This window comes from Necator americanus, chromosome II (assembly GCF_031761385.1).
Source record: "Necator americanus strain Aroian chromosome II, whole genome shotgun sequence".
In the NCBI taxonomy this organism is placed as follows: Eukaryota; Metazoa; Nematoda; class Chromadorea; order Rhabditida; family Ancylostomatidae; genus Necator; species Necator americanus.
Window position 1 is genome coordinate 39,701,475 of NC_087372.1, and position 24,466 is coordinate 39,725,940.

Below are 24,466 nucleotides of genomic sequence, written 5' to 3' on the forward strand. Positions count from 1 at the left end.
GTACAATGTGAAAGATATTGTCTGATTTTAATTCTCGGAAGAGACACATATGTTACTTCATGCATTTTAGCTCATACAACTCTACAACCATTAGAGAATCCATGATCCTAATACTCCTGTTTCTTCAGGACGATATGTTCCTCCTCTGCAATATGTAATAGTATTTAGATCTAATTATAACGCAAATATGGTGCTGTCTCACCTGAGATTCAGGTGATCGTAATCCTGATCTTGTCACGACAACGTCGAAGGCAGAGCTCACTTTTAATCGCTCTTCAGTGGGCATCGACCTCGACACGTACAGACAAATCGACCAGATCGCCGCTTCTCGCGGAGTTTTTAGACGGAGCTAAAAACTAGCAGTGTTGGAATGAAGAGGAGAAGAAGAACTCGGTAACCCACCCACTCCTCGTCAACTGTTTGTGGCACCACTTCACCAGTCTGTTTATTATCGTACAAAAGAACTCTGGTCATGGGATGTGATCTGCCGTCAAGCCCACGGTGCATTACACGCGCCTGAACTCATTTTTGGAACACGATCATTAGAAGTAAGAGTTAGCCCCACAATGATTTCTTAAGGGATTAGATCCTGAACTAACCAGAACCATAATTTTGTTATCATCATAGTTTTCTCCAAGTTCTTCTTTGAGTTTCCGACTAATCATCTTCTGAAAAGGTAGATATAGGTATGAAAACAGCGTAGTAGCCTAACAAATATATCCTTCATCACTGCAGTAACGGTAATACGTCTAGTGTGGAAGAATTCAGGATGTTTCTTCTTAAAAATGGGCCAGTTTTCATCTGACAGGTTATCTCCCTTGGCAATCTTTTTTCCCGCTGATAGGTTGTCAGATTCTCAACAAGTTAATATCGTTGACTTCTAGAAGATTAGGACTCTGACCGTAATTTCATTACCGATCCACATTTTTCCTCTTCCACGTAATATTGAACCAGCCAATTCTAACTTTACCTGTATGTTGCTCCAATTGTTCGTTGCTTCACCATTAGACACGGAGTTAAGCTGAAGCATCGTTAGCACCAACACCATAACATACCGACAAATTGCACAAAAATGCCTCATTTAGGCTAAAATTTCACGGATATTCCAATCACTACCATAATTGATTATACAGTGAGACGACTTTGAAAGAGCATAAGCGTAGAAATCCGAACCAGATCAGCACAGGACGGTCCACATTCCACCTCAGAGAGCATTACAGGAATGTTTCGCCGTTCGATAGCTTCCAGTATTTTCTGGGCCTCCTTCATCTGCGGAACGGTCGAGTTGGCGATCTTAATATTATCTGCTCATTCAGCTACGTATGGAGCATTTATAGGGGAAAAACAGTACTTACCTTAGACCGGAGCCTAGAAGAAATAAAAATTAAGCGATTTTCTCGCACTCGCAGATTTTCTAAGTAATTAATTTAATTAATTTATTACTTAAAAAATCTGCGAGTAAGTGGATTAATTTCACAAGAAACAAGTGAACCGTCACGAACAAAACTTTGGCCTTTGGTGTGTGCGGTCAGGCTGATATGGTATTTACTAATTCGGTTCATAGCACCGAAATAATTCCAAAACTAGCGCGTACTACGAAGGTGCATGTTCATGGCCTTGAGCCAATAAAACATCCAAACCAATTCCAAACCTTGAAACGAACTCCGAAAACAAAACGAAGCAGTGGAAGGTAGTTTCTAGCGGTACAATTAGAATTAATTTACCTCCAATTTCTAGGGAAGAATAGTATACGAAGTTTAGAATAGTATAGACTCCTATCAAGAAGACACAAAAACTGTTTTTGAACATACTACCTGCCATTTACATAAGAACAATTTCCTCACTGTCTGTGTTAAAAAAGAGATCTACGTATGAACTTAGATGACTTACATCTCTCAGCACAGCATCAGTGGTCTTCAAGTATGCCTCCAGGTTATCAGTAACTTTGGATAAAGGGTACTGTACTCCGTCATCGCCCATGTAGCTAAGATATTTGTCAGCAAGGGTCATTGCTTTTACAACCCTGAATAGCAGAAATGTACCAAAAAAGTATTTCGGGAAAAATAAGACTTCTGGATCCAAAGTAATTAAGTCTTAAATAGGCGCTTATCTAAATTGTGGAAAATAAGGAGCGGTCTTATAAATTTCGGTTACGTTAACAAATCTATGTTAGAAGAGTGCATAAATCGAGGACCATTAAATTATCAGATATAACTCATTGAAAGGCGTTGACGTTAAAGTATTTGTTAAAAAAAACAGAAATCAACTTTCTTAGAGGTCTACACACAATCACATTGTTTCCTTTTTTCTCAGAAGAGATTATCATGTCAAAAATTACTCAACGCACGAAACTCACATCGTTTCAATAGCACACACGACACGATGCTGGTACATGAGGTTGTGCAACATTTGTCGCGAATCGCCGACAGATAACACAATATCAGCAACCTTGAAAAGATTTCATTACGCACACTGTGGATAAGCCGTGCATCTGAAAACCTATATATCCACAGGTTAAAGGCATCACTCCACGAATCTGAGGTGGTACGGATTTCAGGTGGAGTATCCGTATATGGGATAGATTATGGGTAGGAAGGTGATTCCGTCCATTCCTTCCTAATTGCCGTAAAAAACGGCCCGGAAGATACGGCTTCAGGTGTTCTGTCGCACTATTTTCCACAGGGAGTTCGACTGGAGCGTGCCAGCCCTGTGTGGCGCCGAATCTTCTGGACCGTTTTTTACAGCAATTAGGAAGAAATGGATGGAATCACCCTCCTCTCCATAATCTACTATCACTTATAAGAATACTCCACCTGAAATCTGCACCACCTCAGATTCGTGGAGTGATGCCTTTAAGGAAAATATGATTCTATTACTACCTACGGACTACAGTAACGTTTCGGGACCGTAGCCGTTAAACTATTTTGGATCGTTAATCGTGATCGTTAAAGAATACAGACTCCTTATTCGTAGCAGACGAGATCAGAAGCGGAAAGACTCGAAAAGAATTGCATTTTGAGGGAACCTTTAGCACATAGCTAACTCAAGATCAAGAATTTCGAATTCCACAATATTGTTACCTTCTTTGCATAGCATATTCGTGGGAACCCTCGATGCGGATCAGGAAGGACCCTTGCGTTCTCAGTAAGCCGTTCAATACTGTGCTGAAATTCTTGTAATTTATTATCATTTTTTAAACTTGTAATGTAGTGATTGCATCCATTTGACAATTATCAGAGGATTTGGAGAGGCAAGTCAACGAAACGGTACGTTAAAGAAAAACAAAGTTGTTAAACGCACCGTCTAACACACTGTTAAATAATTTCTGGTGGATATAGCCCTAAACCCACCTTATTAAACGGGATTGGTATCCCGGCGCAAAAGGAATCCCTTACTAAATACTCAAATTTATCCACATCGATTGAATCATTGCTGTTGGCAACCACATCGTAGAGAAAAGCTTTTTCCACGGGCCGACCACGAGGTAGCCAGGTGCCATTAACATCCTGAAGATTTCATTGTTTCTTATACGGAGCATCACAAAATCAAGAATATGAAGAAATTTCAAAACGTTACGAATTTCTCCGAAGAAATAATTTCTTCAACGAATGTCATGTTTCGAGCAAATTCGTCGCCAGTTCCAAGGTACCGCTCCAGATCAGCGCGGATCTGTGGATCGCTCACAATGCGCCGCAGGAGAAGGATCGAGAGGGATTCGTGCTTAAAAATCATGACACCCAATCAAATAATTGAAAACACAGTTAACCTAATCACTGTAAGAAGTTCCGATCGAAAGATTTTAGAAAATGGCAAAATAAAATAAAATAAAAGTGAAAAAATACAACGATAAAATGAGCAATTTTGCAGAGAAAGGGAAGTGTTACGCGCTACATCCTTGACTGGAACTTTTCAAAACCAAGATCGAAAATCTTGTCTTGGAATATTAAACGCGTACCGTATAAGGAGCGGCTCCAGAAGCTTCACGGAATGCTCCATCAAAGAGATGTGAAAAAGGTCCGTGCCCTGAAATTCACGCAACAAAATTACTTCAGATAACCATCTCTAAACTGAGAATTGGACGTTAGTAAAAAGCATAGTATTACCGAGATCGTGACACAATGCTGCCATGGATACACACAAGTGATCTTGACCGGTAATATTCAGCGATGAATCTCTTTTCAGAGACTCGACGAATTTAAAAGCTAACCAATACGTCCTAAATAATGAAGAATTATTCTAAAAAAATGACTTTTTCCCAGCACAAGCACCGTACCCTAGGCTATGTACAAATCGGCTATGAGTGCTACAGGGATACACAAAATAGGTGACACCCTGCTGTTTGAGTTCCCGTAATCGCTGGAATTCTCTTGTGTCCACTACACGATCCAGGGGATGAAAGAGCGAGATTGAGCCATGTACCATGTCCTGGATTTCGCGTTTCTAAAATATCTTCCTAAATGCTTAATAACAAAATCTGCATAAGAAAAATCAGACAAACATCAAGTAATGGAGGCCATTCTCGAAGCTTCCCGCCGACGAGTTTCATGCCTGCAAAACACTAACATCTTATTGCGATATATTCGAGGAGAAAACAGATATACAGGCGAGAATTCACTCATTGCACCTGAAACTAAAAGCAGAGAGGCAGAAACAATGCCGCTTAGGTACAGTTCTCCACTTTAAAATAACAGCTACAAAACTTTCTTGAAGAATTCTGTTAGACTCGAGTGTTTAGCATTAAGCATCTTCCAACTCAGTTTTTTTCACATTCAAGGGTGTTAACTTCACTGAACTACAGTGACAAAAAAATTGCTAGCAGTTCTTGATAAAAGTAAACACTTTTCAAGCGGCGGATATTTGATGGATTTTAAGATGACGGTCGTTTATCAGTATATGCGAATACGAATAGCAAAAGGCTGTAAGATTTCTGCATGGGCTCCATTTATAAAAGATGTAATGATACTCCCTTCTAATTTGTGGATGGCGCTCCAGATTTATCGAAAATGAGATCGAATTACAGAAGACGAAATACAATAAGAAATCATAGCAAATTGCCAGATGGATTCCGTGAAGCTCTTAATAAGGTCTATGAATATCATTGAATAATAATATCTATGTAAAAGTTGTCTTGCACTGACGCAAGTGTAGAGGGAAATGTTTTGTGAAATGATAAAAAAGAAAAAAGTAAATAAAGAAATTTATATATGTAAGGAATACATGTGAGGAAAACCTGAAACTAACCATAACCAAGACGAAAATATAAGGTAAAAATCAAGAATATGTTTTTATGAACAACATAGGTTCTGAAAGTGACAAATACCGCTTCATCTAAGAGATAAACTTCACCAGTTTCTTCCTGTAACCAAATCCGCCTGTTTGGAAGTTATCAAAAGTGAATAAGAGGAAGATAGCGTTAATCAATCACCAAAAATCGAAGTGGTCAAAGGTACGTAGGAACCAAAGGAAGGAAGGGATTAAATCGCTAAAGCGAACTTCTATGAAATCAGAAGAAAGGCGAGTTTTTTTCTTCACGATAGAGTGAACTAACAAAGCAACTGTACGACAAACTAAAGCGACAACATAACAACATTCGCCAAAAAAATCTTTTCTATTCGCTTATTTACAAAGTGCATTAATACGGGTTCTATCTAAAGAATAAACTTACCAGAAAACGCGAAACTTCGAAAACAACTTGTGTAGTTGTTAATGGCTTTTTCAGCTTTTTTTTTTGCTAGCTGGAAGGTCAAAGCCAGCATAAGAACACGGCGTTGGGAAAAAAAAACGAGGAAGGCGAATCTCAGCGAGTTAGAACTCTCAGTAGCTAGGAACTAAATGGATAGGAATGATCGTTGGTGTGAAGATAATTATTCCAAAATTGAATCTCAACTTCTTTCAACAGTAAAACACAAAAAAGAAAACACTAAAAAACAAATCCTGGAAAACAATGTACTAAACACGGTGATAAGCGAAACGAAATTTGAGAGAAATCATTTAAGTCACTGCAGGGTAAAGAATGCTAAGGTGGTTAACAAAGATAAACTTGGTGATAAACAAGTAAACGGCCAAATAAAAAATCAAATAACATTCTACCAAGAATGCAAAGTCTGAAACCTTCAGAAATCTCTGATCGTCCAAAAAGAACAATCCTAAAGGCTGACTGACCCGAGCGGGGGTAGCTGCAGATGGCTGGCCGAGTGCCGAAGCCTGACCACACAGCATACCCACCCAGCTGTTTGGTGTGGATCGATAGGCAGCAGTCGGACAGCCACAGCAGGAATTCCACAACGCAGGTAGGCTTCCTAACCAAGCTTGGGATTTCGCATATCTTTGCATTTATAAGATTTATTTTTTGTTAATTTATAATGGATTCTATTATATGTGATTTTCCTGAACCGACCGTATTCAGTTGTTATAATTCACTTTGTATCGTTCATGTATAGCGAAAAAACAAGGAATCTTTCTAAGCAATACCTCATTAGCATTCAAGTTCCAGGAATATTTGAAAAACAAGGAACTTCGAGGAAGTGAAGTGTAAAAACGCCAAAGAAAAAAAAACAGCGTTTTTGTCTGCACAACATTGCAAGATTATCGGCGATCGAATCTAAAATACGTGGCAAAACATCGTAGAGACACCATTCAATCAGCAAGGGTATTCCCGACAAAAGTCATTCGAAACAGAATGTTTGTGTTCGAATTCACAGCTTGCGGAAAACTTATTTTCAAAAATGAAAACAAGTTTACTGCTTCCTTTTTGCTATGGTGCTTTGAACTGTAGAGTTTGCTTTACTAATAAAGTTATAATCATACTCTTTGCAATCTATTTCATTTTTTAAAATATAATTTCGGGATGAAGGTGTTACAGAAGACGTATAAGAACTCAAGAAGGGAAAAAATAGCAACGCAACTATTTTTGAGACATAGAGAGTCTCAAAAATCCTATAGTGTTACCACAAAAAGACCAGACAAGCTCCCAATTTAAAATAATATAAGTAAAATAAAAATAAAACGGGAAATATTCATATTTGTGCCAAATGCTAACTAAAAAAGTAAGAGAAATGGGAAGAGGTTGGTGCAAGAGGATAGTAAGCAAATAATTGTTATCCCAACCACTCCTCAGCGGTGATGACTACTAGCCGATAACAAATAAACATAAGACATTCTGAGCTGAGGACGCCTACACTCGATGGCTAATAACAAAACAAATGATAAATCGAGTCTACGATTGCCGTTTCTACCAGATAAAATATTAGCTGTACAATTCTTATCAGTGTTTTTAATAGTTTTGGTCGCAATGGGCGGAACTACGGCCCTGTTTCGACTGCATAAGCGATGAGGATAAAATGCTACTAATAGGTGTTAAAATAACCGGAAAGAAGAAACAGGGATGCTTTTTTAAATTATATTTTCATTCAAAAATGCACATATTCGATCCAAACATTTTGATTTTAAGAGCTGTTAAACACAAACACAGACGTAATTCCTACAAGTACGTGAACAAATCCTCCGTAACAGTGCGACTCAGTAAGTTGCAGGCTCGGTGCTCGAGATCAATGTAAAAAACGCATACCACGGAGTTGACGATGTTAGGATCTATCCACGAAAAAAGTGCTAGGGGTGTAAATCATGAGTATGAGCACGATCACGCTTTATTCAACTAATTATCTAGAAAAACGACGTGGAAAAAGGTATTTGCTATGCACCTCATAGTGCGCCACTTTTACAGGTGGCGCGCGATTTACAGAAAGGTGGCACGTTATAGGTTGCCTCGGAGGAAAATTTGATCGAAAAGACCGCTTCCAACGCCGTTTCTCGGGACAAAATTGAGCGCTCATACTTGTGCGATTACGGAAGTCTCAGCAAAGTCCTTTCAAATTATATTACTTTTAAATCGGTTCTCTGCATTTGAATTGCTCTTAGGGGACCTCTAAGATTTCAGTTTTTATTTATTCGATTTCTGTCGGTTTCTGTATAATCGAACAAACATCTTACATACTAAGAAGATCAGTTTTTCGCTGGTTTAATACTTTAAATACTATGCCAGGAAATTTCGTCAAGGGATTCAAATGTAGAAAAAAACACAAGAAAAGTAGTGGGAAAGGACTCTGGTAGTGCTAGCTAATCCAATTTGTAGACTATTTCACGAGATAAAGTATGAGAAACTATGAAAAACAGGGAGAAAAGAGCTCCGAGGAGCCTTAGCGCACTCTTGTGGAGAGACGCGATGGCACGCTTCCGCCGAGGGTGCAAGCGCAACAGTGTTTACGCAAACTATATGGTCAGTAAGGATTAAACTAACTCAACTAAGAAAGAGGACACAATTTCGCACAACGAGACGAAAAACGATCAAAGCATTAATAAAGAGCTAGTGAAGAACTTATCCAAGAAGCATGAAAAGCGATTTTGAGATATCTGGTCACGATTGCAACCATATATGTGGTAGTCGAACCCGGTGATACGACCCTCTTCACCTTTGGACGGTTTGCGGAGGGACCCCTTCACTTTTCGACGGTTGGGGAACGGACGCTCTTCACTATTGGACTATTGGCTTTTTCAAGGGACCTTTGTCACTTGAGCTGCACCCCATGACCTGTCCCCTTCACTTGATGGGAGTCCGGCTCTTCCCTATCGCACCTGTGATTGCAACAATTCGAAAGAAAATGAAGAGTTCGGAGTGAAGAACGAAAAACCGTACACATAACTCCTGACAAGACTTCCTGACAGGATAACAAATCATAGGAATGGGCTGTTTTCTCGCAACTATGTACTTTTTGATTTCTCAGTATTCAACATAATCAGTACAGCAGCATCCTCGTTCGGGGTGTTTTTGAAATTCTGTTGCAGTTTTTGAAATCGATTTTATAATGAAAACTTGTAAGTGACCTACACTACTACTAACAACGATAGAAATATAACTTGGAAAATCTGATTTAAAAAAAAAGAAAACTAGAACAACTCACTACAAATAGCAAACCTCCTCCAATTTAGCAGTACTGTTCTTTTGAATTTCCCGAGCAAACTTGAATATGGCGCCACCAGATTCTTCATCTGTTGGCTAAAAATGCCAGACATCAACGGAGTTGTATGGTTCTACAAGGAATGACAAGTACCGACCACTTAGCTCTCAAGTACCTTAAGCACGAACGAAGAAAAATCTTCTAAAGAGGAATTATCCAACCTCCAGGGAGTTTCTCAATGAAATTCTAGGAACGAATCCACAGGCACATGCAGAAATGACGAAATCCCCTCGACCGATTTTCTTGACCACGTGATCATTCCACCGTAACCAATCGATACTGCCACGTTATTTGTGGCAGCGGGACCTTCTAGAATGATGATTTGAGCACCATTACATTATGGATTCACTAAGAATTTCTATTCTTCCGAATTTTCATTTTCTTCTCTTGATTACTCGAACAGCGGCAACAAAGTTGTGAAGTGAGTTGTTTTATTTATTTTTGAGTTGAAATGGCTAACATCGCCTTCCATTGTTGTCTCGGATACTCGACGGTCAGATACTACTTAGAACCGTTATTTGGTTTTTACCACTGATTTTCTTGCCACTCGTTACTGCTTCTCTCCTGGAAATCTGAAGATCTGATATCGACGATATATCTAAATCTATTCTAATGTTGAGATCCTTCTGAAGGAGGTAGAGCGTCGAGGAGGCGTTGGGACCACTCATTGATGATGTCCACCTTTATTTACTGCTTTGGTGGTGGAACCTCCGTCCAACCCAACCTTCAACGTACAAGTCAACATCATTTTCTATTTCAAATGCTTTTCTAATGCGTTCACCGATCTGACTTCCAATGAATATGGCTGACATTCGTCTTTCAGGTGTGATTTTTCTCCTCTTTTTTCTTTTTTCTTTTCTTATTCCCTTCCCTTGCTCATACATGCCACGCTCTTGAACTCCGTTGTCCATGTTGTTTTCTGACACAACCAGTTTCTTTTTATTTTTTCTAAACCGATGCTGTATTGAGAAGGTTCTGCTATGTTTTGGAGCCGCGCTAACGCACACACGCAGAGGAAACCTCTTGGCATTTCGCTACACCCAATGTTCACATTAATCCCAATCATCCTGGAAGAATAAATTTTCATTGATCTTATAGTGGGTTCCCTGCGATGTATTGACGTTGCATGCTAAGAAAAGAGCACTGATTCGAATGCTTCATCACCACTTAAAGAATTTTCGTTCGTGCATCCGTCCGCATTTACGTATTCGTATACTTAGGACTTGTCCGTGATTATAGATGGGATCCTCGGCAGTTATTATGCGTCTTGGAAGGTCTTTTCTACAGCTCTACTAGATTGGAATTTTGTACGACGCGTTCTTAGAGAAATTTTTGAACACAACCATGAAACGAGGTTCGTACATATAACAACCCTTATCTTAAGGACCTTATATGAAACTGGAAGTCTTCCAGAACACTTTTAGACTGTGCAATTCTACGGAAAATACCAAACATCAAGAACAGGCCGCAATGTTCCCCTGAGGTCGGTCTTCCCCTGAGGTCCTGAGATGACCTACTCAATTCATAACTGTGACCTCCTCCCCCACCATCACCATTTGTAATTTCTCCTTAATTCTGCAGAGTGGGCTAGATTCCAGTTATTTTCTTCAGCCTTTCCGGCACACGTCTCGCGTGATCCCAGAAGATTTCTTTTCTTTTTTTTGATACTTCATCGAGGGATTTAAAATTAAAACTATTTTCTTATAATCCATCAGGGGATCTCAAATTACATTAATTGATCTAAAATTAACTAAGTATGATATGATACAACTGTAATACGAGCGGTGGTGTCCCAACTCCGCCGTACTTTTTTTTGCGTTACGATGGCACTGGACTCCGTCACGACTCGGTGTAGTCAATGCTTTGCTACTCTTACAAGTTCAAGGTATTCGAGGTTCATCAGAGAGAGAGAGAGAGAGAGAGAGAGAGAGAGAGAGAGAGAGAGAGAGAGAGAGAGAGAGAGAGAGATAATCTCATGAGCGCATAGAATGAAATGAAGGAAATGAATAATGAAGGGAGAACCATCTGAAAACAAAAGTTGCAAAACATTGTCTTTAGTTCTTCAGTGCTGCTTCCATAAAAACCTCTAATCACAGAGATTTGGAAATGATTTCCTGAAAGCACATCCCGTACACAGGCATTCCACTTTATTAAAGGCATCACCCCACGAATTCTGAGGTGGTGCAGATTTCAGGTGGAGTATTCTTATAAGGGATAGTAGATTATGGAGTGGAGGGTGATTCTGTCCATTTCTTCCTAATTGCCGTAAAAAACGGCCTAGAAGATGCGGCACGTGCACACGGCTGGCGCGCTCCAGTCAAACTCCTTGTAGGAAAAAGCCAGAACGCCCGAAGCCGTATCTTCCGGGCCGTTTTTTTTACGGAAATTAGGAAGAAATGGACGGAATCACACCCCCTCCCCTCTCCTTAACCTACGATAATGTATACGAGTACTCCACCTGAAATCCGTACCACCTCAGATTCGTGGAGTGATGCCTTTAACATAGCTAAGTACCGTAACCAGGAAATTGAGATAATCGTAAGCTTATTTGTGATTATCTGTATGTAGTTTTGTTTGCAAACTTCAGCATTCTTTTAAAACCCGAGGGCTGCACACAACGTTAATGTAACTGTATGCTGGTGGAAATTTCTGCAAATTCGATCTTGCAGATGCAATTGTTTTAAAAGGAAAACTTCTCCGACTGATGTTGCAAAAGTTCCATTATTTATCGCTGTAAATTTTGAAATGGCCTGAAATCATTCAATTTCTTGTTGAGAGGAGAAAACTTCACACACCGAAGAAAAACATTTCTTGACAGATTGTTTCCGGGAAAGGATTCTTGAAGACTAGCACCCATGAAAAATTCGATACAAAAACCTATGCCATGAGATCAGCAACAAATTGTGGAAGTTCTTGTTTGAAGGGCGTGACTCGTTATCTCTTCAGCTATAAAAGTGCGAAGACTTTGTGAGTATCTAGTAACTTCTTCAACTTCATAGACATGAAAGTGCTGTTGATTTTCACCATTTGCTTCGTTTTCGGTGAATAACTCTGTTAGTTTCTCTCTATCAGTTACTGCTTCTCTATGCTTACCGTTTTCAGCAATCCGATCACAAAAACGTCCTATTTGTGAGCTGCCCATCAAGCCTGGACCTTGTTCGGCCTCTATTCCTCGGTAGCTAGGTTTTTTTCCCGGTAAATGTAGTCGAGGAAGAGAGTTTTATTCATTTTGAGTAATCGATGAACAAAAAATTTACTATTTCACTTGCTGGAAATACAGTTTCATCATTCCAGCTACGCCTTCTCCCCAAAAGAAGGAAAATGCGTGGAGTTCACTTTTGGAGGTTGTCACGGGAACTTCAACAACTTCGTCACAGAAAAAACATGCGTAGAAACATGTGTAGGAAAGCCTTGAGCTCCTTTCAGTTAGAACGAAGTTTTAATATAATTAAATAATTCTAATTATAATTAGAAGCGGTGGTCCTAATAAATATCAAATCCATTGCAGTTCTACCGATCCTGTCAACATCGGGGTTCTCATTCATTTTCATAAGAGGCGTCTATTCAGTTTTCATAAAGGTAGATCGCCATCATATTACATGACAAAGAAAGATATGATTCTTCTCTGGGGACTTCATTTATATTTATTATTTATTTATTTAAAAACATCCATAGGTGTGCCATAAAACAGAAAACATATAACGAGGATGATTAACAGTGTATCATCACTGATACCGTATAGTACCGATATCGCATAGTCGGGTGAAAATCACATGAAGATCAGGTCAGTTGCGTAAGCGGTTGCGTTTCAATGAACACATCATGGATAAGATGTAATATCTGATCACCCTTATATTGCTATGAATCTCCTAATTTCGTTCGTTTAACCCTACCCTTCCGTGAACTTCATACGCGTCCAGATCCATGTTGTAATAATATTACTCATTTATACACTTTAAAACTTCCTCCTCCAGAATCGTTGAAAGGGGATCGTCGAGATCACGGTTTAGTTTTCAGCTGCGAAGCTTAGGTTCGGAAGGTTTTCGTATCTTAAGTCATTGTTAAGAACTCGTGTTCTTCATAATTTAATATGATTGCATTTAAATGGCTTCATTAGTGATTTGAGGACATTAGTATAAATGTTCAAGCGGGTAAAAAGCCCTCAAAAAATGTCTCTTCATGTGAATAGAGCTGAAGCCAAGGGTTTCTGTTCGTTCACAACTGTTCTTCGCCAACTGAAACTGGGTGAGGCTTTTCCTTTGCCTATAACTTCATTTAGAGTGATCAGTAGTTCTGTAATACGCTGCTCAGCAAAAGAACCTCATCCAAACTCAAACAAAAATAAAAATAAAAAGAGTGAGATATTGCATTTGCATATTATGTGTATAATGTGTTTCCTTTGTCGATTTTTTTTTGATCGCGCAAACAGCGTGAACGTACAAGTTTAGAGCAAAAACCATTAGAACATATGTGTTGCTTTGAAGAAGTATTAATAATTATATATATATATATATTTGTCAGATCGTACAAATCACACAGGCTATGTTTTATTGAAACATTTAATGGTTTTAATAACAATGTATTCGTTGTTAAAGCATACGATTATGAATAAGTCAGTTACACTTCTTCAATTTTTCACTTAGATTTCTGCAGATGTGACACCTGTAGCTGCATTTGTGACGGGTATTTCAGATGTCTTGGTATCGGTGCTGATAACGTTTTCTTTCGTTACTGTTGCACCGCTTGAAGAAGTTTGTGCGGTGGAATTTGTCACTGATTCTGTGGTCGAGGTCACAGAGCTGGTTGAAGCATTACCTTCCGTTGGCGGTACTGTTTGAACGGTTGGAGAAGTCTGTGCGGTGGAATCTGTTTGTGATTCTGTAGAAGAAGTCGAAAAGTCGGTTGTTGAATCCTTTTCTGGTGTCACTGTTGCACCGCTTGAAGAAATTTCTGCGGTGGAACTGGTCACTGGTCCTGTTGTAGAAGTTACAGGATTGGTAGTTGGATTCTCACTCGTTGTCGTGACCGTTTCAACGGTTAAAGAAGTCTGAGTGGTGGAGTCTGTCACTGACTCGGTAGAAGATTTCGGAAGAATGGTTGTAACATCCTCTTCCAGTGTTACTGTTGCACCACTTGAAGAAGTTTGTGCGGTGGTACTGGTCACTGGTCCTGTTGTAGAAGTTACAGGATTGGCAGTTGGATTCTCACTCGTTGTCGTGACCGTTTCAACGGTTGGAGAAGTCTCTGTGGTGGAATTTGTCACTGATTCTGTTGTAGAAGTCGCAGCATTGGTGGTACCATTCTCCTCCGTTGTTGTCGTAGTACTTTTCATTGTAGTATCATCTTCTGGTTCTTTCGTGGAAATCGACTCTGTAGTAGTCCTAGGCTTAGACGTAGAAGGGATACGTCTGGTTGGTCTTGTTCTTCTCGCAGTTGTTGATAATTTAGTGGTTTCTTGGATTATTTTAGAAGTGGTAGGGCTTGGTGTCGTCGTTGGTATTGTAGCGGAAGATGTCGTTTCATCTTTGAAACCGGTGACGGACGTCGTGCCAGCGTTGCCTGAATTAAAAAAAATAAAAAAGAAATACTGCGATTGGATTCCACTGGATCTTTTTGTAATTTAAGCCGTGGTACCAAACAACTTTCTATTTTCTTTTACCTAACAACTTCTATTTATCGTCATACAGAAGTGAGCAACAGTCATATTATTAACATTTAGGAAAAAAACACGTAAAAATGAAGGTGGAGGCGAACCGTATCAGAGGAACAAACAACACAAGTTCCTAGGAATTCATCATTATATGTAACTCACCGAATTCGGATATACGGTTGATAATATTCTTGTCATCCTTTCCGGCTGCATTTCTGCTTGTTACCTTGTAAAGATCACTAACGACATCAATAGGTTGTACGCTTGATACAATTAGAATCTTCTCTTCAATACCAGCCTTCTTCATCTCGTTCACAAAATCATTCAAATCGTCATCTTTCCTGAAAATATGCCTATTCTGTGAGGATCTGTGAAATAGACGATCAAGGAAGCAAATAGGATGTAGTGCATACCTGTAATCAAAGCCACATGGAATGTAATAGACTAGAAGATCGTTCTCCCCTTTCCTCTTTATAAATTCTCTTATAGCTCTGAAAATATTTGAAACGATAGAAATTCAGAATTTCTCTTAATAAACTGATTTTTAATTCAATAATTCAAATAAATAATTTAATTTAATTTTTAGTTTAATTCTAAATAGTAATAATCAATTCAATAATTATTTGACGTCTCGACGAATTTGAAAAGGTTCCTATTTCTTCTACTGTTGTGAAGAAAAAGAGAAACCCAGGTCTCTTTAACATTTTATTTTATGATTTTTATATTCGAATTGTTGCATGGATAAATAAACAACAAACTTACGGGGCTTGTTTAAACGTTGACGCTTGTGTATTTACATCTAACGTTCCCAGTTGAGCAACAGCTTCCTTCCAGCTTACCGGAGATGTAACTTTCGCATCCTCAGCGAAAAGGATGAAACTGTACAGTAAATCCATGTCTTTCATCGCAGAAATCGCGTCACGAGTAGTGTCCAGATCCTAGGAAGTAGGAATGTTCATGTGATAAATGTGAAAAATAATTCATAAGGTGCTCTTAAAGATTAGATTAGAACGGATGGTACGAAAATCTAGAAATCCGTTCAGGAAAGATGATGATTTATAAGAAGCGTATGTGGTTGGACTAACATAAATAAACGTTCATAAACGCTTCTTTTCACATTTGTCTGAGCTGCTTCTTGGATGTTTCATGAAGTTAATGAGCAGAAGGTTTGCAAAATTCTTTGCTAGAGTGATTTTTGATTAGTCGGAATATTATTGGAGTTTTCCTTGGAATTATAGTCGGGTCAAAACGACGCAGAGCTTGTTGCATATACGTAAGTGGCACGGCAGAGCTAGCTGCTCGGATTCAGGAGGGACCATAGGGGACTACAGCGATAAGTGGCGCTAGCAACGGTGGCCCTGGACCCTAACCGCTAGGTGTCCTACCGCACTGCTTCTAGCACATCGCCAACTGCACCGTGCTTCATGTCGTTTTGACTCAGCTATACCATATCTATTATTTTATTTGTATTATTTGTTTACTTATTCGTATTTTTCCACTTTCACCTAAGCGTAACGTATAGCAGTGAGGAGCGCAACTCTATGTTATCATATGTTCGACACTAACTGCTAAGAGCGGACTTGAACTAATCTCCTGCTGCAAAGATGTCTTTGGAACATTCGCCTGATTGATGATACGCAGTAATAAGAGACTAAATAGAGCTTTTAACGCAGGTTTTCAACCACACTTCCTTTTGCTTTTTACTACTTCTGTTCATGTGTCTCATTCAAAGAGTGGTGTTTTGAGTACATTGGCTCCCTGTTGATGAATGGCAGAACCTAAGAAATCATCAAGATTGTACTTTGAAGTTCTTGCTCACCTTTTGTGGACTACAATCCTTCTTATTAAACTCCAAGAACTTCCTTGAAAACAGTGTGCCATCGAGATTCATTGCAAAATACATGGTGCGTGCATTTGGTGCTGGAAAACAAAACGTTTAGATGATTGATTTCAGTATGGAGAATTGTAAGGTTAGTTAGATTAGAAAAGTTTACTGTGCTAGAAATCAGTTTGGAACATCATTTGTAAACGGATTCCGTGTTTGAATGCAGGGTGTTTTGTAGGTTGGATAGGTGAGCGAAGGTATAGTTGAGTCAAAATGTCATGAAGCTAGGTGTAGTTGCGTAAGCGGGTGCGCTCAAAGCGGTCTGGATCGAGTTGGCTCTGCTAGCACCACTCATTGCTGGCTCGTTGCTACCCGCTAGCTCCACCGCGCTGCTTCGAAGGGAGACGAGTTACGCAGTTGCTTCAGGCTACATTTCATTTTGATCAGACTATAGCCGTTCACGTCCGTTTTGACATCCGACACTACAGAGAGGACAAGGGCAATCTTTGTTGGCTGCATCTCGAAAGTGTAGACGATCAACTAGGACCGTTCATACTCTACCTATAGTTGCGCCAAAGCGACTTGAAGCACGGACAGTTGCATAAGCGGCTATGCTCGAAGCGGCGCGGTGGAGTGCAGCGTTTCGGATCGAGTAAGGATCCTCGCTACTGTCATCCACCTCTGCAATTCACCATGGTCCCACCTCGAATCCAGCCGCTATTTCCATCGCACCGCTTCGAGCACAGTCGTTTATGCAACTGTCCGTGCTTCATGTCGTTTTGACCCAACTGTGATACATCCACACAATTACCAAGCTGACTAACAACCAGACGTATCTGGTCTAAATTGTATAACGTATTGTCCACGTATCGTTAATTTTATTTGAATTGGTGGATCAAATCTATTTGTTCTATATTTGATAACCATTATTTAGGATCTTCCATTCAGACGCTCTATTTTCTTTGTTTTTGCAATGCGCATGGTTTTCTGCACTGTTGATGATCGCTAGTGGTCGTGTGAACTCTGGATGTTCTTTGTTTATTTTCAAGTGCAGTGTTATGATTGATTATCAGAAACTTTGCCGAATGACGTCTATTCGTTGTTTTTATTGAATTAACCACAACACAAACTAACTTGTTTGTGCAACTCGTCAATGAAACTCATAATATGGTCTGTCCACACCTGTGTACACTAGGCAAAAAGGGGCCTAGCGTGAAAGATGGTGGATCGGGTAAAATGTACTCATAGGAGGGGAACATTCAGTGATGCCCTTATTTCTAGGAGTAAATTACTAAATCAGTCGGGCCCTAAGACCTAAGCAATAGTCTTAGAGGATTTATCACATGGAAACTAATGTTACTAAGAGGAAAAAGTAAGATAGAGAGTCCAGAAATAAAGGCGCCACTGAGTATCCCCCCATCCCAACTACATTTTCTCCGGTGGATTTGGAAGTATTATCTGAACGTAGTGCGGTCGCAGTGCGCTTGTATTGGGAAGGAAACAGGCCGATTCTACGTTGAACCCAGGCTTAGGTAACAGGTGTAGAAGGATCCATTACTGCGTTAACACAGTTGCTCCAACGCCCCACTTCCAGATGGACGTGGTCAGGCTCTTCGCTAACGGTGGAAGTTGTTCATGCGCGTGACTGATCACAACCGATTTGAAGCGCTACATAAGCACCATCTTCAGCTGTTTGAGCATCATCTGCCCTCCATTCGCTTAGAAACTCACAGTTGACCGAATGTGTTATTGAACCTGGTACTTATTCTGGAATTGTTTCATCGTGACTTTTTTTATGCTTTCGTGTCACTCTCCCCGTTTCATGGGCCATCATAAGTTCTATCACTATCATATCTAAATGATCACATTGAAGAAAAACTTATTTTTTTCTGTTGTGAAGTAATCAATTTGCAAATGTTTTCGTAAGAGATTTGTGACATTGTAACTATATTGAATGGATATATAGTGCTTTTTTTTACGAGTTAAGCTTCTTCGCGTGATTTAAATATAGCAATTGTATCATGATTCGAATAAGCCTTACCCTCATCTCCTCCTTTACCCGTCAAAGTTAAAGCTAAAACGAGAGCTGTGACCGCCAGAATTCCAACGATAGCTGAGACTAGGATAGCCCACTTCAAAATCGGCTTCATTTTAGCTGAAAAAAAAAATCAGATGATTAAAAATGGCTGTCATAGGTATGGGAGGAAACGGACCAGTAGATAGAGTTAGATCTTAATTGCAACGTTGAAAACACATAAAACGAATTATTGGGAGCTACCCAACGAAACAACTCTTATGTCTTTACAAAGAATGACGCTCGCTTTATTTCGATTTTATATCGCCAATCCTATCTGGATAAGGAGTTGCCAACTGGGTAAACTGATGTCTCTGGCACTCTTGATGTCTCTGATTTCTGGGTTTGTAACCGGGTTTCCGCTTCACAGATGCTCAGACTCTTATCAGAATCCACGCAAGGTCTAAACCTCACCCTCTACTGTGAAGAACTCAAAACCGGAATTCTTCCGAAATTCTTTCACTCTCTAGCTCGTGTAATCTGAGTTATGTTAAATGTATTCGTCTTAGGAGCTACGAGTGAAACGGAGGCCGCGTGAAGCGAATCATTGATGCAGCCTTGGAGATTGGTACAACTGTTACAGTACTCCTGTAGCCCCGGATACTTCCGTCCAACGTTGATTCCATCCTCGGTCATCTATCAACAGCTAGCATGTCAAAAAAAAAATCCCTCTGTCGTCAGCTGAGCCAGTCCAGCACCGTCATTGTTGGGTTGCTAATGCAATTGTCGTTAGTTCCGTAGTTTTCTATTTATCAAAGCTGATAAGAAGACCTCGAAACATTCAGGAACTACAAAGAACTGAGAACTTGAAGAACGATGAAGCCATGTACAGTCAACAGCACTTTTCAGTGAAACATTTGCAAGTTTTTTGTCTCGTTCCAAGAAAATGACGTGATTTTCAGAAAGGTTGCGTTATCTTTATCTTAATGTTTTTTTTCAGAGCTGTCTGCGGTTTTAACGAGACTTTTTATTCATGAAAATTCGTGATAAAAATAGATTGAAATGACATATTGATAAGAGCACACTATCCAGCAGGAAGTTTGGACAATATACAGTATTCTTTGATTAAAAAAAACCTCTGCATGACGAATATAGGTCCTGGAGGGTGTGGAAAGATCGAGATTGCCTAAATGTTGGTAAATCCTTTGCTTTGTATGGCTGCTAAGCTACACCACCGTACAAGAGAACTGCTCCACCTGCATCCGACTTACCAAAATATGCAAAGGTTGCTGCAAAAGCAGAGCCAGCTGGGCACGGAATCACGCTTTAATTCTGGGATTTTTAATTTTTTTTATTCTTTTCTTTCTTTTCTTTTTTTTTCTCACTAGATGTCGCATAGATGTATGTCAGGGTGTAGTCCCGAGGGTTGTCATCAGGATCATCCATTCTTCAGTAAAACTAATGAACAGACTGCTGAGTGGACTGAAACGTGTACATGGAGACGTCCTAACGTTCAAACGTACCTCGTAGGAATTAAAAACGTTTCCCACACGTCGATTTTACGAGGATTAGGGAGAGATGAGTGGCACCACACTGGATCCAGCATTTTACAATCCTATCTCTAATTTTTCCCGCGATACTATATGAAACGCAAAATTGCCCTTACGTCCAACGCGAATTCCCATGCACTCCCAGGGATCGAGGAGAGCTTCAAACCTGATTAAAATTGAACAGATCAGTTGTACTCGTTTAGTAAGGCCCCAATAACGGACACACATTCACACCGTATATTGCCATAGGGGGATTTTGATTTAGAGAGTGTAACTAGATCTAAGAAAGAAATTTAATGAGAGGATACAGCGGCGTGAGCAACAATGCTATGCTGAGTAGTGATAGGGTGGAAAAGAAGGTGAACATTGCTTTAGGCAATGTACTAACTGCTTTTAGCGAGTTTACTTCTTTTGTATCGTATAGAATTGGATGGAACTTGACTCCTAGGAACAACCGACAGAGCTAATTACGGATATACGTAGTCCGTGGACGATATCCTCCAATAATGATCGAATTCAAGGGTTTTTTCTGCGCTTCTGCCGTCAACCTGACATTTAGGTGTGTTGAGTTCGAGAAATACTGCAGGAATATTTTATTGCGAGTGTCGTAGAAAGTGTAGCTTATCGGCTCTGGATAAAAATGTGTCCCAATTCCAAGTATCCTTGAATTATCTATGAGTCCAATCATCATTTATGTGAAGGCAACTAAAAATTGGAGAACGGGCTCTACCATTTCTGGCATTTTCACTAATGTAGCTTTTCGGAGCACTAAGAGAAAAATATACTCCGATGTTTTGGAGGCAGTGTTTTCCACTCAAATATTTCTAGTTTAATTCTTTTTTTTGAGGAAAAAAACAGAATCGTGTACAAAACATGGTTTTTGAAGTGAACTATTGTGGGCAAAGTAACTAGGAGGAATTTTTGTCTCTTTTTCTGCTACCCAATCATGATCGTTGAATTCGAGGAAACGTGAATAAAATGCAAATCAAAAAAGAGAAGGAGAGGATTTTAAGAAATTTGAAGCACTCAGTTGGGTGCAGTTTAGAATCACGAAGTGAATAGGTTATCTAATATATAAAACCATATATTTTATATACTGGTGACGCCCTGATATCTCGTTATCGGATTCTTATGCCAGGATCTTTTTTCTAACTTTTTTTTTTACCGTAACCAGTGATAAATTATCGTCATTGTGTGGAATATTGCCGGTTGAAGAAGTGATTATTTCTGACTTCACCTTTGCCACGCATCACTTCATGTTCATGTACAGGAAATATATGGGATCTTCTGCAAGTGATTAGAAAGAAGGGAACTATTTGGAGAACAGCTTTGATTGACGACACACCTGGACACCCATGCTTAACCCCAATTTTACTAGTTTTTAGTTACTTTTTTCAAAAGTTCTTTTCTTTTTCACTAATCTTTCCAGCATTGTTCATGATCGACTGTCCTTGAATCTTGAATACGTTGCTTTGTATAGATTTGCTTGAGCTGTAGCCAAGTTTTTCAATTGATTTTTATTACGTTATTATATTTTATATTATTATATTATTATATTTTTTTCATTTTATTATTTTCTACGTTTTAGCGTCTTCACCTTCGTCAGAGTCTGAAAAAATCTTTTATCTGACCATTCCATTCGTCTCTGTTGCGTATAGGAGTTGCTCGGGGCATAACTTCGCTGACCATCGGGGAGAACCACATAATTCACCTCAGAAAGACACTTCAGCCCAACTTCCCTCAGACAGTTCGGTCTCTTCCTGTGAACTATATATTAATGTTCAGAAAAATTCTTCATTTGAGGAACTCCAGTCTGGATTGCACTTGCGAAATAAAGTACGTCATGAGACGGGAGATAAAGATGCAGATAAGGACAAAAAAAGCTCAATTCGATTTGACACGTTTCACCTCAAATTGACTCATACATTCTCTCTCTCTGTGTGTCCTGAATCATTGATGTATATGAAAGGATAAAGTCACGGAATTTACCAATCCAGGGTTCTATATTAGTCTAGGTTTTGGTTAAAGTCGACCGAATGCATGCATTCAACCTTTAATGCAACCCATTAGGATTGTTTTTTTTGCATTATTTTTTTTTTGGTTCGCTTCATTTTTATTCGCTTCAGTAGACAATTGCAGAAGTATTTGAACACATAAACACCCACTGAAGGGATTCAAAGGGTCAAGGATGTCTCATATCAGTATCATATCTTTTTCTCCGGGACAAATATGGCACCAATTTATCAATCCAGAATGGAGGAGAGACTTGGCTGACCTGAGTTGCTTTGAACACGTCGACAGTACAGGGACTCTGACTAACCTTTCAACACTGTGTGGATGAAGGTGTAGATGGATTGGGTGCATACAGATAGGTCGGATCCACATTTATATCCGGAGTTCATTGTAGTGCCTAAGGGGAATTCGCCTAACGTGTCTTTCTGAGATAAAGCGGGTGTTTCACACTAGTGAGTTGATTCCATCGGGGAACTTTTCCACGATACAGAGACAAATGAAAAGGTTAGTGGCTTTTGTAGAGGAGTAACTCGAAGATTGAGGTTAACAGTGGTTATCCAGGGAACACGTGTGTCAACGAGGTTCAGCATTCAAAGAAGTTACTTGTTTCTAAACGTACTCGCAAAAAATCCAGTATATTTCATGTGTATGATCATGAAATGAGGTTTCGCAAAAGTGATGCCAGGAGCAATGACGTCTACCCTTGGAACACGTCATTTCACAGTGACGTGAAGACATTACCACAGCTTAGATGGTCATGTATTTTTTAGCGGATTTCGGCATGAGAACCTGATAAGGAGATTACTTGACTCACTTGACTTAATCGGCGGGCTGATGTCATCGCCTGACGCGATTGCCCGCATCTTCGCCGAGGTGTGCCGTCCTTGAACACAGCTCTGCCCAACATTCTCGATCTTCTGCGAGAGCTTGCAGAGAATCAATCCATTCGTCGCTATTCCATATTCTGCGAAACACTACGTCTCGCCTGAACTGCCTATCCGCGGCGAGTGTCCTCAGGTCCTCTTTTACCACCTCAGTCCAGAACTTCCGTTTTCGGCCAGGTGGTTTCTTCCAGCTCGAACCCGACGAACTCCTCAGAATTCGTTGAACAAGGCGATCTGTCGATCTCCTTAATATATGACCAAAGAAGCGAAGACGATTTACCTTAGCCACTTTCGATGGTGGTGCAAGATGTTGATGTCTTCCAGGTGCCATCCGCCAGTATACCACATCAATTTCTGCGTAGAGATCTTCATTGTGGCATATCCTAGGCCAAGAGTAGCCAAGTAGCCGTCTAATCAGCTTTCGTTCCGTGCAGTTAAGCCTCCCCATAACCGTTGACGGTGCTGCCCAAGTCTCCGATCCGTACATCATGATGGGGCGAATTGCGGATAGGTAGACTCGCAAGGAGATAACAGATTCAAATTCAAATTCTTCAATTTCTTTTTTGAGTCTTTTTTAGGTTTCTATTTCAAATTTTTCATTTTTAAAATTCAGATCTGTTAAGATATTTTCCTTGTCATATGTAATTTACACTTTATTGAAATATCCTTAAATTCAATTATGTGTTTGCATAACAAATGTGATCACATTTAATAAAAAAGCAAAAATTCTTTCAATTACCTTGTTCACAATATATTACTTCAAAAAACCATGTTTTGCATCCGGTCGTATTTTTCCCCACAAAAGAATAAAAATGAAAATAATCGTGTAGAAAATAGCGTTCTCTAAACCATCAAAGGATATTATTCCCTTTCTTCTCCTAGAAGTCATGCACGTTGCTGCAAAAGGGAAAAATGGCGATGTCCCTTTTCCAATTTTTCATTGCCACTCGCATGAATGGCGAGCTGGAGTAGCGCAGTCGGTAAGAGGTTCCATTGCTTGTACCATCGATCAAAGGTTCGAATCCGCCCTAGTGCTCAGCAAACCTTTCATCCCTTCGAGGTCGTTAAATTGGTACCAGACTTGTCTGGGAGGATAAAAATACTGACGTGACTCATTAGCTAATCCCTACAAGTCATTGTTTGGGTCAGCTACGCTTTCGTAAACCTCAAACGATTCTGAATTGAAGTGAGCGTGGTGGCGCAGGTCCCAAACGGATTGATTTACACCAGAAACGTTTTCTTTCATTTCTTGTCCCTCTCACTGAACGAGGACTTGATTCAAAGACAATTCAGGTACAATTGGGGTGTAGGGATGTATTGTGTTATCCAGAAGCGATGAACTGGAGAGAATTTCTTTACTACTAAACTTGTCGTTGCTCACTGAGTATACTTCGCTATTTATAAATAATCAAAAATTGTCAAGGCTAGGCCTGGAAATACTCCTAATAGTCCTTTTCGTGTTCTCTTCAACCAGTCTCACTAGATGTTATAATAATTGGATGGGTAGATAATTTAG

General features: G+C 39.6%; 5 protein-coding genes across 10 annotated transcripts; 2 read left to right on the top strand and 3 right to left on the bottom strand.

The window, feature by feature from the left end:
* Nucleotides 1-124: 124 nt before the first annotated feature.
* On the bottom strand, nucleotides 125-9,826 carry RB195_020838 (uncharacterized protein; the record flags this gene model as incomplete). Of its 4 annotated transcripts, XM_064189340.1 has the most annotated exons (19): nucleotides 125-145; nucleotides 203-349; nucleotides 403-516; nucleotides 600-668; nucleotides 971-1,021; nucleotides 1,174-1,293; nucleotides 1,891-2,023; nucleotides 2,357-2,448; nucleotides 3,081-3,164; nucleotides 3,351-3,506; nucleotides 3,577-3,720; nucleotides 3,956-4,023; nucleotides 4,104-4,216; nucleotides 4,274-4,440; nucleotides 4,499-4,548; nucleotides 8,958-9,052; nucleotides 9,130-9,155; nucleotides 9,250-9,323; nucleotides 9,739-9,826. In XM_064189340.1, 19 exons carry the CDS (start codon nucleotides 9,824-9,826, stop codon nucleotides 125-127), a joined length of 1,812 nt encoding a protein of 603 aa, XP_064045220.1. The 4 variants fall into 4 exon arrangements, with proteins under 4 accessions (XP_064045220.1, XP_064045219.1, XP_064045221.1 ...); XM_064189339.1 differs by lacking the exons at nucleotides 9,130-9,155; nucleotides 9,250-9,323 and adding an exon at nucleotides 9,112-9,129 and having other exon boundaries at nucleotides 9,750-9,826; XM_064189338.1 differs by lacking the exons at nucleotides 9,130-9,155; nucleotides 9,250-9,323; nucleotides 9,739-9,826 and having other exon boundaries at nucleotides 8,958-9,045.
* On the top strand, nucleotides 9,810-10,496 carry RB195_020839 (uncharacterized protein; the record flags this gene model as incomplete). The annotated part of the gene is made up of 3 exons (XM_064189342.1): nucleotides 9,810-9,837; nucleotides 10,254-10,368; nucleotides 10,439-10,496. 3 exons carry the CDS (start codon nucleotides 9,810-9,812, stop codon nucleotides 10,494-10,496), a joined length of 201 nt encoding a protein of 66 aa, XP_064045223.1.
* A 1,519-nt stretch (nucleotides 10,497-12,015) lies between these two features.
* Nucleotides 12,016-12,429, top strand: RB195_020840 (uncharacterized protein; the record flags this gene model as incomplete). The annotated part of the gene is made up of 3 exons (XM_013439258.2): nucleotides 12,016-12,055; nucleotides 12,117-12,189; nucleotides 12,309-12,429. The coding sequence occupies 3 exons, from the start codon at nucleotides 12,016-12,018 to the stop codon at nucleotides 12,427-12,429; spliced, it is 234 nt and encodes a 77-aa protein (XP_013294712.1).
* A 1,224-nt stretch (nucleotides 12,430-13,653) lies between these two features.
* Nucleotides 13,654-20,109, bottom strand: RB195_020841 (uncharacterized protein; the record flags this gene model as incomplete). 2 transcript variants are annotated; one of them, XM_064189344.1, is made up of 8 exons in its annotated part: nucleotides 13,654-14,573; nucleotides 14,827-15,005; nucleotides 15,078-15,155; nucleotides 15,427-15,602; nucleotides 16,484-16,584; nucleotides 18,531-18,644; nucleotides 19,640-19,689; nucleotides 20,027-20,109. In XM_064189344.1, the coding sequence occupies 8 exons, from the start codon at nucleotides 20,107-20,109 to the stop codon at nucleotides 13,654-13,656; spliced, it is 1,701 nt and encodes a 566-aa protein (XP_064045224.1). The 2 variants fall into 2 exon arrangements, with proteins under 2 accessions (XP_064045224.1, XP_064045225.1); XM_064189343.1 differs by lacking the exons at nucleotides 19,640-19,689; nucleotides 20,027-20,109 and adding an exon at nucleotides 19,889-19,949.
* A 2,794-nt stretch (nucleotides 20,110-22,903) lies between these two features.
* RB195_020842 (uncharacterized protein) lies at nucleotides 22,904-23,440 on the bottom strand (the record flags this gene model as incomplete). 2 transcript variants are annotated; one of them, XM_064189345.1, is made up of 1 exon in its annotated part: nucleotides 22,904-23,440. In XM_064189345.1, the coding sequence occupies one exon, from the start codon at nucleotides 23,438-23,440 to the stop codon at nucleotides 22,904-22,906; it is 537 nt and encodes a 178-aa protein (XP_064045226.1). The 2 variants fall into 2 exon arrangements, with proteins under 2 accessions (XP_064045226.1, XP_064045227.1); XM_064189346.1 differs by having other exon boundaries at nucleotides 22,904-23,437.
* Between the last annotated feature and the right edge of the window lie 1,026 nt (nucleotides 23,441-24,466).